The sequence below is a fragment of the Dermacentor andersoni genome, chromosome 3, assembly GCF_023375885.2.
Source record: "Dermacentor andersoni chromosome 3, qqDerAnde1_hic_scaffold, whole genome shotgun sequence".
NCBI lineage: Eukaryota > Metazoa > Arthropoda > Arachnida > Ixodida > Ixodidae > Dermacentor > Dermacentor andersoni.
The window spans coordinates 210,679,935-210,693,939 of NC_092816.1; the positions used below are offsets into that span (position 1 = coordinate 210,679,935).

Consider the following 14,005-nt stretch of genomic DNA (forward strand, 5'->3'; position numbering starts at 1 on the left):
TTTCCTGCAGCCCAAATCATCACAAGGCACTCTTTCTCGGTCGTAGAATAATTCGCTTCCTCTTTTGACTGTGACCCATAAGCATAAGCTATCACCTTTCAACTTTGTCCTTCCTCTAAACTGGCACGACACCGGGGCCTTTGCTATTGCGCCCGTGTGGCTTTCCGTCTCGGCGTCTTCTTCGAAGTGTGAAAGCACCGTTGGTGACTGCAGCCGTCATTTCAGTTCCTCGAATGCGTGATCCTCTTGTATTTGCCATTGATATTCGACTTCAGCTTTTGCGAGATGTGTTAAACGTTTCGCAACTATTGAAAAGTCTTTTACAAAGTGACTGTAATAGCCAGGCAGACCAAGGAATCTTTGGCCTGCTTTTTTGCTTGCAGGCCGCGGGAACATGGCGACGGCAGCTATATTCTGTAGGTAAGGATGGATTCCAGACTTACTGATGCCGTGGCATAGGAACAGATGCTCTTAGTAAGCGTAGACGTACTTTTCCGGCTTCAGAATGACTCCAGACGACTTGTTAGCCTCTAGTACACTCTGAAGCTGCCTCAGGTGATCTTCTAAAATCATGGGAAAAACTACAACGTCCTTGAAGGTGGCAAGACAAATCTGCCACTTCAATCCTGGCAAGATTATGCCCATCACGCGTTGGCATGTTACAGGCGCCGAGCACAATGAGAATGGCATCACCTTGAACTCGAAAAGGGCGTTAGACGCATACACGCGGTCGTTTATCGATCGCTTTCGTCGACTTCAATTTGCCAATAAGCATTCTTGAGGTCCTTCGATGAAAAGTACTTGGCATTGCAGAGTCATTCTAATGCGTTGTCTATTCTTAGGAGGGCTATACGTCCTTCTTGGTGATTTTGTTCAAGCAGCGATAGTCGACCTATAACCGCAGACTTCCATCCTTTGTCTTCACTAATACCACAGGAGGCGCCCACGGGATTTCCGACGGCTGGATGATGTCATCGCGCAGGATTTCATCGACTTGTTGCCTTATAGCTTCTCGTTCTCACGTCGATGATCAGTAAGAGCCGTGGTGGAGCGATTAAACGTATTCTTCGGCTAATTGCAATGTTTGGCAACTGGTATTTGCCAAACCTTCCATGGCGCCGAAAAGCAGTCTTTGTATCGTCGGAGACTCTTGAGCTGTTGCTGCTGACTCATGGAGAGGCATTGATTTATGTCCAAGTCTGGTTCGGTAACAATGGCCGTCGAGGTAGATGCGGCACAATCCGATATGACAAATACATTGCTGGTTTCCAAAACTTCGTGGAAGTATGAGATCGCCTTGCCCTTGTTGACGTGCTTGAACATTTGGCTAAAACTCGTAAGCATCGCTTTCGCTTTTACTCCATGAAGCCGAGCGACCCTCTTGCAACGGGAATTTCAGATCAGGCAGTGGACGTTGATCGCCCTCGATGACGCCTTCTACGCCTGTGGGTGTTTAGGTGCCGACGGAAATAAAAGTGCCGGAGTGAGGTCGGATGCTCACTTGATTTTCGAGCGCACTCAAGGTTTGGTAAGTATGAGAGCTCGCCGAGTTTATCGTTTGATCTTCGGAAAGCGTCATCGGCTCCGACGTCAGGTCAATGATTACACCGTCTTGCTTCAAGAAATTCATGCCGAGAATGACACCTCATGAACACTGTTGACGGATAACGAAAGTGGCAGGGCAGATCCGGCCATGAACGATAATTCTTGCCTTGCAGGTTCCAGCCGATATTTAGGCGTCCTAAAGCGGTCCGAATTTCGGGGCCTTCCCATGCAATGTTAACGTTCTTCAACTGGGCGGTGACGGGTCAATTCATGACGTAGTTATGGCGTAGTCATGGCGAAGTCCACTCATGGGACTCATGGCGGTGACTGGGTGGCCGACAGGAATCACCTGGAGGTCGGTGGTTCGTTGTCTTGCGATGCAGGTAGGTCCTGGCGTTGGATCACGGCTCCGACGTTGTTACCTGTGGCTTGAGCGTAGCGTCTTCAGGTGTTTATTTGTCGTCGTATTCTTTGTTTCTAGACTTCGTCGGGATAGCGATGTCTGCATGATATGTCGTCTAGATAGTATTTTCGGCGTTTTCTTTGACGATAGAGGATTTTCGTCTGTTCGAAGAGCAACTGCACCTTCATCGATTGCTGCTTTTAGTTTTCCAGATATGGGCTAATGAACCGGCCCCGGACTGGGCTTCGGTCTCGTCGGCACGGCGGCGACAGGTAGCGGCCATGTGAGAGCGAACGGGATGAGTGCGGAAAGCTCCACTGAGTGGAGCCGAGGTAGTTGATGATATAACGATAGTATTGACCTTACTACGGGCGCGTAGCGTTGATAGCGAACTCCCGCAGACCCATTTCGCTGTATCTGTACCCGCCATAGACGTGGTCCGCTTCTCCGCGAAGTTAACAAAGAGGACAGTGGTCAGGGGCGCGCCAAACGTGGAATGCTCCAAACTTGGAATGCTGTGGTGGCCGATGGACGGGCTTGGCAGCGATGGCGGTGGACGATAGAATTGCGGCGCTGCCGTGCTTGGACGCGGGCGCGAAGAGGGAACATGGTGGCGGGCGACGGCGGCTTCTGTCATCGCTTCTGGTATCTGTTCTGGTGATTCGGGATTCACCTGAGGAACTCCAAGTGATTGCTGTAGTTCATCCTTGACTATGTTAGTGACCGAAGCCACCTGAGTTTGCTACGAAGGCAAGATCTTGGCGCATTTCACGCACGATAGCCGTAATGGTCTCTCGGAGCTCGTCAGGGCCTAGTGCTTGGATGGCGCACTGCGGCGTGAGCACTTTGCAGCTGTATTGCCTAGTGGACATTTCCAACATTTTTTTTAATAGTCGTTGCCCCGGCTAAAAATTCAGCGATGGTATTGGGTGGGTGGCAGATTAGTCCGGCGAAATGCTCTTGCTTGATGCTCCACGTCGAGAAGCGTAACTGCTTTCTTCCCCACAATTTCCATGTCGGGGTGCCGGAAAATACTGGTCATCTCTACCATAAAAATCGGGATGGTCTCATTGGATAGCTGCACTCAGGTGTGTAGTAGAGCTTGTGCTGGCTTTCTACGCATGACGCTCGTGAATGTCTGGAAGAAGCCGTTCCGGAACAGGTCCCACGGTAAAGGCGGTTTCTCGACTCTCGAACCACGTCCTGGCGGCGTGTTCTAATGCGAAAAAGATATAGCGAAGCTTGTCGTCACTGTTGTAGTTGTTAAATATAGCAACCCTTTCTTACGTCTCCCGCCAGCTTTTTGGGTCCTCAAATGTTGATCGGTGGAACATCGGTGGCTTCCTCGGCTTCTGCTGCATGATGGATGTCGGCGACACTGGGTCTGCTATTGTAGCTGGTGTCGTGGCCGTGTACTTCTTCGTCTATTCAGGTAGAAGTCCGTTATCCGGGAACAGTCCTTGCTGCGTACGGCTTGCTCACCTCTCCTTGACGACGTTGGCTTTGTCCTTAGGTGTCGGGCTTGGGCCGCCGCTTTGCGGAGGAGTTCGGTACATGAACGTACTAGCACTTCTACCAGATGTCACGTAGTAGGGACTGAGAAAAAACACAGTGGCAAAACTGTGAATAGCTAAACTGCATTCTTATTGGATGAACCTGTACCCGCGAAAACATGTTACACTCAGAGTACAACGATAGCGAGAACGCTGTAGGCGATCATAGAAAATTTGTTCTGCCGGTTAAGCGCATCGGCTTTTATACATGAGTCATCAAAGTTTCCAGCATAATCGCCTGTACCAGCGTATGTTCTTGAGAGTACTGCAGAATTCGCGTTGGTAATGGAATTACATTGCACAAGCTTCTGTGAGAACCAACAACGCATAGAAATATATCTAACGTTCCTGTAAGGTCCAATCAGGCAGGCGTGCCTTGCGCTGAGCGATAACCTTAAGTGTTTTGTGGGAGAAATATAGACCCCGAGAAAAGGATAAACAACTACACGCGTCACTTTTGTCGTGAACGTGTTACTGACAACGTGCTATACCGAACGCACCACTCACAACTGTGCTATCATATGTCAGAAACAGGGCATCGTCTGCTTACATATCCCGTTGTAACAGTCCTATTTGCACTCGGTTATGACCCTGTTCTAGCACGTTAATAATTTATCCTATGTTACCATTAGGTTTTAAATTAAAAATTAAATTATGGAGTTTCACGTGCCAAAACCACTTTCTGATTATGAGGCACGCCGTAGTGGAGGACTCCGGAAATTTTGGCCACCGGGGGTTCTTAACGTGCACCTAAATCTAAGTACACGTGTGTTTTCGCATTTCGCCCCCATCGAAATGTGGCCGCCGTGGCCTGGATTCGATCCCGCGACCTCGTGCTCAGCAGCCCAACACCATAGCCACCGAGCAACCACGGCGGGTACCATTAGGTTTTATGCGATGTTCATGGTAGAGATCATGAATACTTCGTCAATTCACGCATTCAACCTAGCTCTTGGGTTGTTTGGGTTGCCGAAAATGATCGTATGGGGACATCGGCTTTTACTGAATTAATTAAGGAAGTGTCTCACTCCGAAGAGCACTGAAGTAGATTTCTTTGAGGAGCTTTGGGGCCTCTTGAATGACTACCCTTAACAAGAGCCATCTTATAACAATGAAAACCGCCATTTCTTCTCCGCCTGCGTAACGTTTTCTAGTACATAAGGATGCTGTTCACATGACTAGGACAATTATTCTTCCCCTATGTCATGAAATTCTCTTTTCTCACGAGCAATCATCGCTTACTAGTTATCGTACACCGGTCTATACAAGGGAGGTCAAGAAAGGTTGGGAGAATATGTTTGCTTTTGCAGCTGACCATGTATAGCCGTTCCATATTTCTAAGCAAAAGAAAGCGTTGTTTCATTTTCAGAGCTAGGCAATAACTAGCGAGGCTGGCAACCGCAAAATTCACTCTTTCTTTTTTATGCACAGGTAGAAGTTTTTGTGTCAGTGCAGTTCTTACTGAATTCAAGAAGAGACCTGGCCATCGTTGAGCCTTCTGGGACGATGCTGTTAAACGTTCTAGATGAGCTTAGCACACTACAATAAACTCAAATGCTCTAATTCGCATCAACCTTCACAGGAAAAAAAAAAAAGTGAGAAGCACTAAGGCCTAAGTATGCTCTGGTTACTTTGTTTCTGCTTAAAGATGACGTTTTCACCGACTCTTTAATAAGGTGATGCAATACGAAATTGACGGAAGTAGGCTAATGTATTCTTCTGTATGCAAACCAGTAAAATCAATTGAAAGAAAAATGAAGCTGGGTCCCTAATAGATATGCGCAATTAAAGTTAGCCTAAATACCATGCCCCATACAAAACATCCAAGGAAGTTCAATTAGTCAACTAAACACAAAAGACCGCCTGCCACTATGGACTAGATGCTCTGGCTGACTTTAACTAATGCACTCATTGCACACTGTATTATTGCAACATGGTCCCCTTCCTTTGCAGATATGGAGGACGATGTACAATCATAAGACTGTCAACAAAGACACGCAGCTGAGGCTCGGCTACATAAAGTTTATCAGCGAAGAGATGATTTTCTTCATAACGGCAGCTAACGTAAGTGACGTTTTTCATAATTGTTCAATAAAAATCACTAATAATTATTTGTTGTGTTATTGAAATTACAAACTGTTCTAGAGAAATGTGGCCTAATCGTGATGAGAACATCCTCAATATGCAGGGAATGTCAGCGAACTGATGCCAACTTCCTAGAAATTCATGTGTTCGTTACGAGAATGTAAACATCGTAAAATTACTCAAAGTTACTTGAGCGACAGAAACTATGTTTCTATGTACTTGGCTAAATTATCATCGTCATCGTCTTTAGCCTATTTTATATCCACTGAAAGCCGAAAACTTCTCCCTGCCGTCTCCAATCACGCCCGTCCTGCGCCAAGCGATTCCAACTTGCGCCTGGGAATTTCCTAATTTCATCAACTCACCTAGTTTTCTGCCGTACTCGAAGGCGCTTCCCTTCTCTTGGCACCCATTTTGTAATCCTAATGGTTCGCCGGTTACCCAGCAAAACTTTTTTCTTTTAATGTCAATCGGAATATCCGCTATCGCAGTCTGCTCTCTGATCCACACCGCTCTCTTCGTGTCTCTTAACGTTACGCCTAATATTCTTCGTTCCATGGCCCCTGGCGCGGTACTACACTTGTTCACCTGCTCGATATGCCAGCACTGGTCGAATGCATGGATTGTACACCTTTCCTTACAATGATAGTAGTAAGCTTCCAGTTAGGATCTAACAAAGTCTGCCGTATGCGCTCCAACCTTTTTTTATCCTTGTGTGAATTTCGTTCTCATGATGAGGGTTCCCTGTGATTAATTGACCTAAGTAAACGCACACTTTCACAGATTCTAGAGGTTGAATGGCGATCCTGAACTCTTGTTCCGTTACCAGGCCATTGATCAATATCTTTGTCTTCTGCTTAATAATTTTCAACCACACTCCTACACTTTCTCTGCTAAAGTCTTCAATCATTTGTTGTAAATCGTTCCCAGTGCTTCTAAATAGGACCGTGTCATCTGCCAAACCGAAGGTTGGTGGAATATTCGCCGTTGATCCCCACTCCTCAGCCTTTCCAATTTAATAGTTTCAATATTTCTTCCGAACATGCAGGGGCATTGCAGAGCTTGTCGCCTTCGTGACCCTTTCTTTATAGGTGTCGTTTTTTATTGGTAAATATCCCTTTAAGTCGGCATGAAAGACTTTATTTGAAGAGTGATAACTACTCATTCCCTTATGTAGAGGGAGCCATCTTGAAGTGGAAGAAGTTTCATAAAGAGCGGCACGTGTGTGCACATTGAGACACATCACTGAAGGAACCTCGTTCGTTTAACACTGCAGCCCGATGCGTTACGCAAGTAGGTGGGAAAATGGTTAGATACACATACATAGATATAAACATGAAAAGTGCGGGATGTGCCCTAAGAGTGCTACCACATTAAAATTGACACAGAACCCATATCACAATGATTGTCAAGCGTAGTGCGTATAACATGGGGCCAATGTTGCGGCACAAAGTATTGCTATCGTTGAAAAGAGCTATGTATCAGGCGCGTGCTGCAGCGGGATTAATTTTTTGCGCTTCCTTAGGAACATTCAGTAAGCCACCACGAAGCGTTCGCGTGGTCTCCGAAGTGAAAAGTGCACCGGTACTTGCATACGCTCACAAACGCGACGTCAGGAAAGGAGGCCCACCACTCGCGCTTCTTTATGGACACGCTGCGACATCTGGTGGCACTGCCGATAACTCTGCGCATGGCGTCCAAGACAGGAGGCTTGGCACACCGGTCCCTTCGAACGCTCATAATTGTTCTCTCCGCTGCCACTTACTCAGTGGCGCATTTTGCTCCAAACAAATATTTATAAATACAAACAACGATACATAGACACAAACATATACATATGGATACTTACCCATATAGATAGATAGCCCCGTGAAAGCTCGCAAAGTACCCTAAAAATGTAGATCACACAAGAAGTGTGACGCAATGCAAGCGCTCATACCAACCATGGGAATTCTTGAACACATTCAAGCTACTCCGGTACATTAGTTACGGGCAATGGAGCGTGGGTCTAGGTATTTGCCTGCCACTTTCCGACCACATTCCTCAAACTAAGGCAATATGAGGACTTCTGGTGCACATAGGACAAAGAAAAAGTCTTTAAAATAGGGCGAGGAAAAAATTTGCCGACGCGTATACGTTACTTCCTAAAGCGAAATTTGAGCGCAGCTCTTCAGCTGTTTCGGCTTTTCGATATATTGAGGCAGACAGTTCGAGCAAGACATGTATGTACAGTTACGGATAACTTTTTATCTTCACATATATTCCTTTCTCAAAAAAAACTCCACTCCCAGTTCTTGGTTGTCATCAAGGAAGCTTTTTGGTCGGAGAAATAGATGGATATATGCCCGACTTGCTGCAGCAATGCCGGGTTCGGCGTAGCGCACCTCTGGATTCTGGCGGCCACAGCGCCGGACATATGCTCGGGCAGCTCGTTTAGCAGCAGCGGCTGACCAAGGACTTCCACCGTTTGCCTCGCTCTTGGCTCAGAAATAACTGGATGACAATACACTATTTATATAAGCATACGGATTATATTATAATATAAACCGTCTGTGAGCCTCGGGCAATGTGTCTCCTGCGGAACGTTTCGCACCAGCCAGAGCAAACGGAGCGTTCTTTGGCGCAACTGCCTCGTATATCGGGAGGTCGCGGCAGGCAGCGCGTAGGCGCATAGGAACGCTGCGCGGCGAAGAGATGGCAGCGACTGCCTGACGCTGCTAGTGAGTCAACTAAAGATGGCTTTGCGTTTCGGATTGGGAAGCGCGCACTGTGATCCGCTGATACAGAGGCGCGTTCCGGCAACCTCAGAACATTGCGCGCTCTCACGTGTTCGCCGCCACGCAGGAGAGGTACACGACGTGGCGAACTACGGCGGCTATGCGTTTCGGCTTGGGCAGCAGCGCATCATCAAGATTAGCCTCCACCGAGCCGGCGCTGTGATTGCCGCCACGCAGGGTTGGCACTGGAGGAAACGCGAAGCGAGCAAGGTTCGCGCCATGCGCGAGAGATTTCGCGAGGGGCGCGCGCAGCTAGAGTAGCTCGCTGGCCCTATGGACGACCGCACGCCAAGTTTCATCCTAAAGCCCCTCAATCTTTCAAAAGTAGCGCCATTCTTAGATCTTTCCCCCACCCCGCTCACCCTGGCGCGTCCTCCTCCACGCCTCCTGTCGCCCCAGCCTCCTCCGCTCCCCCATTGGCCAATCTGTGTCACGTGGAAGCGGGCGCCGCGCTTTTCTATATTTTTTTCTTTCCAGCGTGGAGCAGGCGCCGCGCTTTTGTATATTTTTTCTTTCCAGCGCGCGCCGACCTCCATTGTTGGGCCTGCGCGACGAAAGTACGGCAGGCGGACTGACGGAGTGCGTTAGCGTAATAGAATGTGCAGGGCCGAGAACTTAATTGCGATGCCATGCTACTGCACCTTCGGTTGCCGCAACAGACACAGCGAGGGCAAAAAGCTTTTTGTTTTGCCGTCCGGCGGGCGCAACGCAAAAAGAAGTGTGGATTCGCAGGATCGGGCGGGCTGACTTCGAGGAAGTGGCGAAGAGCGCACGGCTTAGTGAAGTAAGGGCCACGGCTACTCACAACCTCTTATTTTGAGCCTAGTTCACGCCTTCCGCTTCGAACAAGTGGGTGTTCATGCTCTGCGTGGTTTTTACCGCGTTGTTTGGCTTTCTTTTTTCGAATGTGCTCTCTTTGTTTCATGTAGTATCGTCTTGCGGTGAAATGCACGCATCTGCAGCTGGCCTGTGACATAAAAGCGACTTTATTCAGGGTGTGTTTTGAGCTCCACCAGAAGTTAGCACATTATCAACGCTATTGCAAGGCTCACTATTACTTACGATTCAGTCTTTTAGCTTCGAATGTACGCCCGCATGTATTGATTTGGTTTGTGGTGATTAATGTTTTTAACATTCCGAAGCGACTAAAGCTAGGATGGAGGTCGTAGTGGATGGCACCGGATAACTTTATCTAGCTCGCCTGGGGATGTTTAACGTGCACTTTGATCGTAGAGTCGTACGTGGGCCGGTAAATTCCTCGTTGGCGTTTCATAATACTCGTGCGCTAGTGCTGCTTTAGAAGTTGGCGCCTCGGCGCGATTGTATTTCTTCAATAAATTTTATTTACTAGTGTAACAACTTGTCATTATTTCGTGTTATTGACGGCGCCGTCAGGGCACCAAAGCGGCAACGGCAACACCAAAGCTAGAACCAGCGCTAGATGGGGCTCGCCGAAGCCTGTGCATGCCACGGGGGTATAAGATGGCGGACAGCCAATTTTGTATGCGAACACTCCATGCGACGTCTGCATTAGCGTAATGTTACGTGCGCTTCAGAGGCTTCCGTTAGCCATTACATGTGCCCTCCTGGAGCAGTACTTGTAAATTTCACGTCCAACGGGTGTAGGTTTCCGCCGCCGCTTCCCTTAGCGGTCGCGCCCGCGTTCAGTTCGCGCTGCGCGCGAAACGTCTCTGGTTTGCGACGGCGCCTCTTCGGATGACCGGAAATTATTATTGTGTTGTTAACTGTCACGACAGCAATGTAAACACGATAGGGTTGATGCCACCAGTGAAATTCTGCCGATTCACAAGAAAATGGTAAAGAAATAAGCAGACGACACACATGGATTACTGCGGTGCGCCGAGCGAAGTAAACAACTGGAAAACGAAGCGAGCTCGTTCATTGATAACTCCTGAGTGTATGACGGTTTTTATATGTAACCCACATGAATTTAATAATTACTCGGTACATAATCCTTTTATTCATATAAAAGCTTTAAGTTGTTCGACGAGCGCTTGTCCTATCTTCTTTCTCGTGTTTCGTTTATGAGTGCGCTGCCCAAGAATGGAAACCACTTCTGTTGTATGCGCTAGCAGTGGCCGAAGTTCACGCGTGCCGAGAAATTGAATATGTGCACGATGCATTGAACATGACCGGAGTTCATTCCCGCTTCACCACTGCACCGATCGATCGAGTTGCTGGACGATACACGCCCGCGTCTTGGTCGCGCCGGCATTGCTGAAGCAGGAATGATTACTAATACTTTCAACTTCCGTCTCTTGAGCACTGTTAAAAATGGCCAAGCTGTCTACACTGCTGCTTCTATTCCATATTGTAGGGGACGCACTAGTTAAAGTTGTGTTCGCATGTCGTACTTGTGCTATGCAGCGATATATTTTTGAGAGCAGCATTCCGGGCAAGTTGGTAATCCATTACTTAAATGATATTGCGCGTCAAAAAACGACACGGACGTGAGAGACGACACACCAAGCGCTTGGTGTGTCGACGACATGCGCTTGGTGTGTCGTCTCTCACGTCCGTGTCGTTTTTTGTCGCGCAATATCATTTAAGTCATCGATATATTTTGTTTATATTTCCGCACAGTGTCGATGGAAGACCGTTGTCGCCATCAGAGACAACACGGATTTGTAGCCAACATATTGTGAGAAACTGCAAAAATGACTTTAGCTCGTATGTGCCGTATGTATGTGCCGCATCGATCGTATGTGCTGACGATTTTTCCGGCGGTACATACGATGTCGTTTCCAATCACCTGCTCAGCGTCACTTACATGGTTAAGCAGACGCTGCCCTTTCGCCGCATTGCAGCCATAAAAATAATCGTCAAGCGTACCGATCTTCTTAAAGGCAAATAGAAGCGTGTACAGTCTGTTTCACACTTAGGGGAAAACTCGGAACGTATTGCATCGCGATGCGGCAAGCAATGGAGCCGTGCGGCGGCAGCAGCTTGAGCAGGCGCAGACGCTCGAGGGGCGGAGTCGTGATCTGCGTCGTCTGCTACGGCGGCGCGCGCTGGCCTCGTTGTCGGGAAGCGTGCTACTGTCAGGGGCAGTGCACGTATATTTCTTCACTGTGTGTGCTACCGTAATAAGCAGCGACAAGACGCACTAAGATGTGCGCGCAACGTGTTCAGTCTTTGTTTGACTCGAAAGGAAAACAAAGCACTCAACAATGATAATTATGGGAGTCGAACACGATGAAACAAACGGATACGATTAAATGAATGTTTTAGGTTCAGACAATGAGCTGGAAATGATTTTTCTCGACAATGATTCGCTACACCAGACAAACTCTGCCCGCCGGCGGGGAATTGGACACGTCACGCACGGAACTTCAGTTAGTATCTCGTCATGTCCCCAGCGGCAGCGATGACAGCGCTCATCCTGGAAGGCAGTGAAGTGCAGAATGACTTGATCAGGGATGTGTTCATTCGCAGCACGTCTCAGTCACTGACGATGGTGGATCGAAGCCTATCCTCGGGCGACTGATAGAGGGGACGGTGCGCCAGCGATACTTTCAACGAGCCCCAGACATTTTAAATGATGTTGGCGCCCGGGGATTGAGGCGGCCACTCCAAGAGAGTGACTGCGCGCTCTTCTAGCAGCTGTTGCACCACACGGGCAGTGTGGATCAGCGACCTATCGCGTCAGAATATATAGTCGCCTTCCAGAAACGGGCCGTCAAGAATGTATGGAATCAGTACGTCGTCTATGACTGCCCTGCAGCGATGAACTTACCTTCGAGGCATATCAGTTGGCGTCGCACAACGCATAATAAAGAATACCGGCTCATTTCACGCCGTAACGATGAGATCGGCGCCTTGCAACTGATAGAACGTTTAGCGACAATGCGACCAGCGGGCGCCGCCGTTGCAGACGACGCCGTTCAAGATCCCGCCCCTTGAGCACCTGCGCGAGCTGCTGCCGCCGCCTGACTCAAGCGCTCGCCGCATCGCGATGCAATGCGCTCCGAGTTTTCCCCTAAATGTGAAACAGACTGTACACCGCCCTTCACGCGCACACACGTAGGCACACACCGCGCGCGGCGCGAAACGTGCCCAAACATGCGCAGTGCAGGAGGCAATCAAGGCGGCGCGAACGAGAGATGGGAGAGGGGTACCACCCGCTAATAGAATTTTGCTTCGCATGCGGCGCTCTCAACGCCGGGGCAGCAGCGCCGCTCTCGGTGCCGTTCTTGTCTATAGAGCTGCTTAGGACAAGGCATAACTGCGAGACACCATGGCGACGCGAAGCGCAGGAAAGGGCGCCGAAGAGCGGCGCTCTAAAACATCGCCCGAACCAATCGCCCAAACCAACCAATCAAGCATTCGGCGCCATCTAGTAGCAGCAAGGTGTAGCCTGCACGCGGCCTCCGAATTGCATGCCGTGTCGGTGCGTACGCAAACACTTAAAACGCATCATGCGGCACGTGGCGCCCCTCTCTCGCGCCTCTTTCCAGGTACGCCGCACCATCTTGTGGCATGGCCGACGAGTCGGCACGTGGCCGCAGAAGCTAAAAGCGTGGAGCGCTGGTACCTTCGAGCACTAACAGGTGTTCCCTCGCTGACAGTGCGCCCAGTGGCGCATAACCAGTGAGCAAATTTGGCGAGGGGTACATGGAAGAGCGCACATACCCATTTAGCGAGCTTTAGCGTGAAAGCAGCATATTGAAAAGCGGCACATAACCAGTTCAAATATGCTGCTGACTGCAAAGCGTCGGGTAAGTGCCCTGGAGGCACCCTTGTAAGATGGGTTTGATTCTGCTCTCGATGGGAAGAAATGAAGGCATCTTTTCGGTCGTTCTAGAGCCGCACATTTCCAGTAGCACATACTTATCCAAGTTGGTCTCAAAGATTCTCATTGTTGAGCTACACACACCTACTGGCCCATACCCATAACCAATATTGGCTTAAAAGACGTTCATTCAAGACCAGCATAGACCGCTGAATACCCAGTCCGCCAAGCCGGCGTCAGAACTTTCTTCGTACATCGGTACCTAGCCTGTACAGTGCAAACTCCCGGCCTGAAAGACGTTTCATTGAAGAACGGGGCCCAAGTAAACATTACCACGTACTCAGTGACCGAAATTGGTAAGATGGTTGGTTCCCAACAATGTTAGCCTTGCAGAGTAGCCCAATGCGCTACCCATCTGACCACTGTATCCCGATGCCCCAGGTAGGCTGCAAATGGGTATTGACACAAATGCAAACATAGAAGGATCCAAACGAAAATCCACGAGAAAGTGCATAAAATACCCAAATATATAACACATTACCATACATAAATAGAAACATATATTGATAGATTCCGAACAGAATCACTCGGACTAAGTCCGTGAACACTATCTGTGGGGAAGTCTCAGATGACGACATCTCTCTCTTTAGTGAAAAGTAACTGCTCGTTGGATGGAAAGCGCACAATTTACTAGATGTTCAGAGAATAAACATACAACGGGAAGACTAAGAAATAGCGAGGGGCAGCATCCTAACAATTCGCAGTAGCAGGCCCCATGAGTACGTAGAAAGAGGGCATGTCAACATTCCCGCGAGAGCATATATATCAAGACCTCGGGGCAGCTTTGGATGCCATGGTTGCGGCAATGGATATCGGAGAAGAGAGAGGC

The 14,005-nt window shown here is 48.8% G+C and overlaps 1 protein-coding gene across 1 annotated transcript in view; it reads left to right on the forward strand.

Annotated features, from left to right (window-relative positions):
• LOC129382908 (uncharacterized) overlaps positions 1-14,005 on the forward strand; it is a 59,610-nt gene that overhangs the window by 25,960 nt on the left and 19,645 nt on the right. Inside the window, exon 2 of the mRNA XM_055067135.2 lies at positions 5,455-5,565. Within this exon, the coding sequence (XP_054923110.1) occupies positions 5,455-5,565 (111 nt within the window). The remainder of the gene's footprint in view (positions 1-5,454; positions 5,566-14,005) is intronic.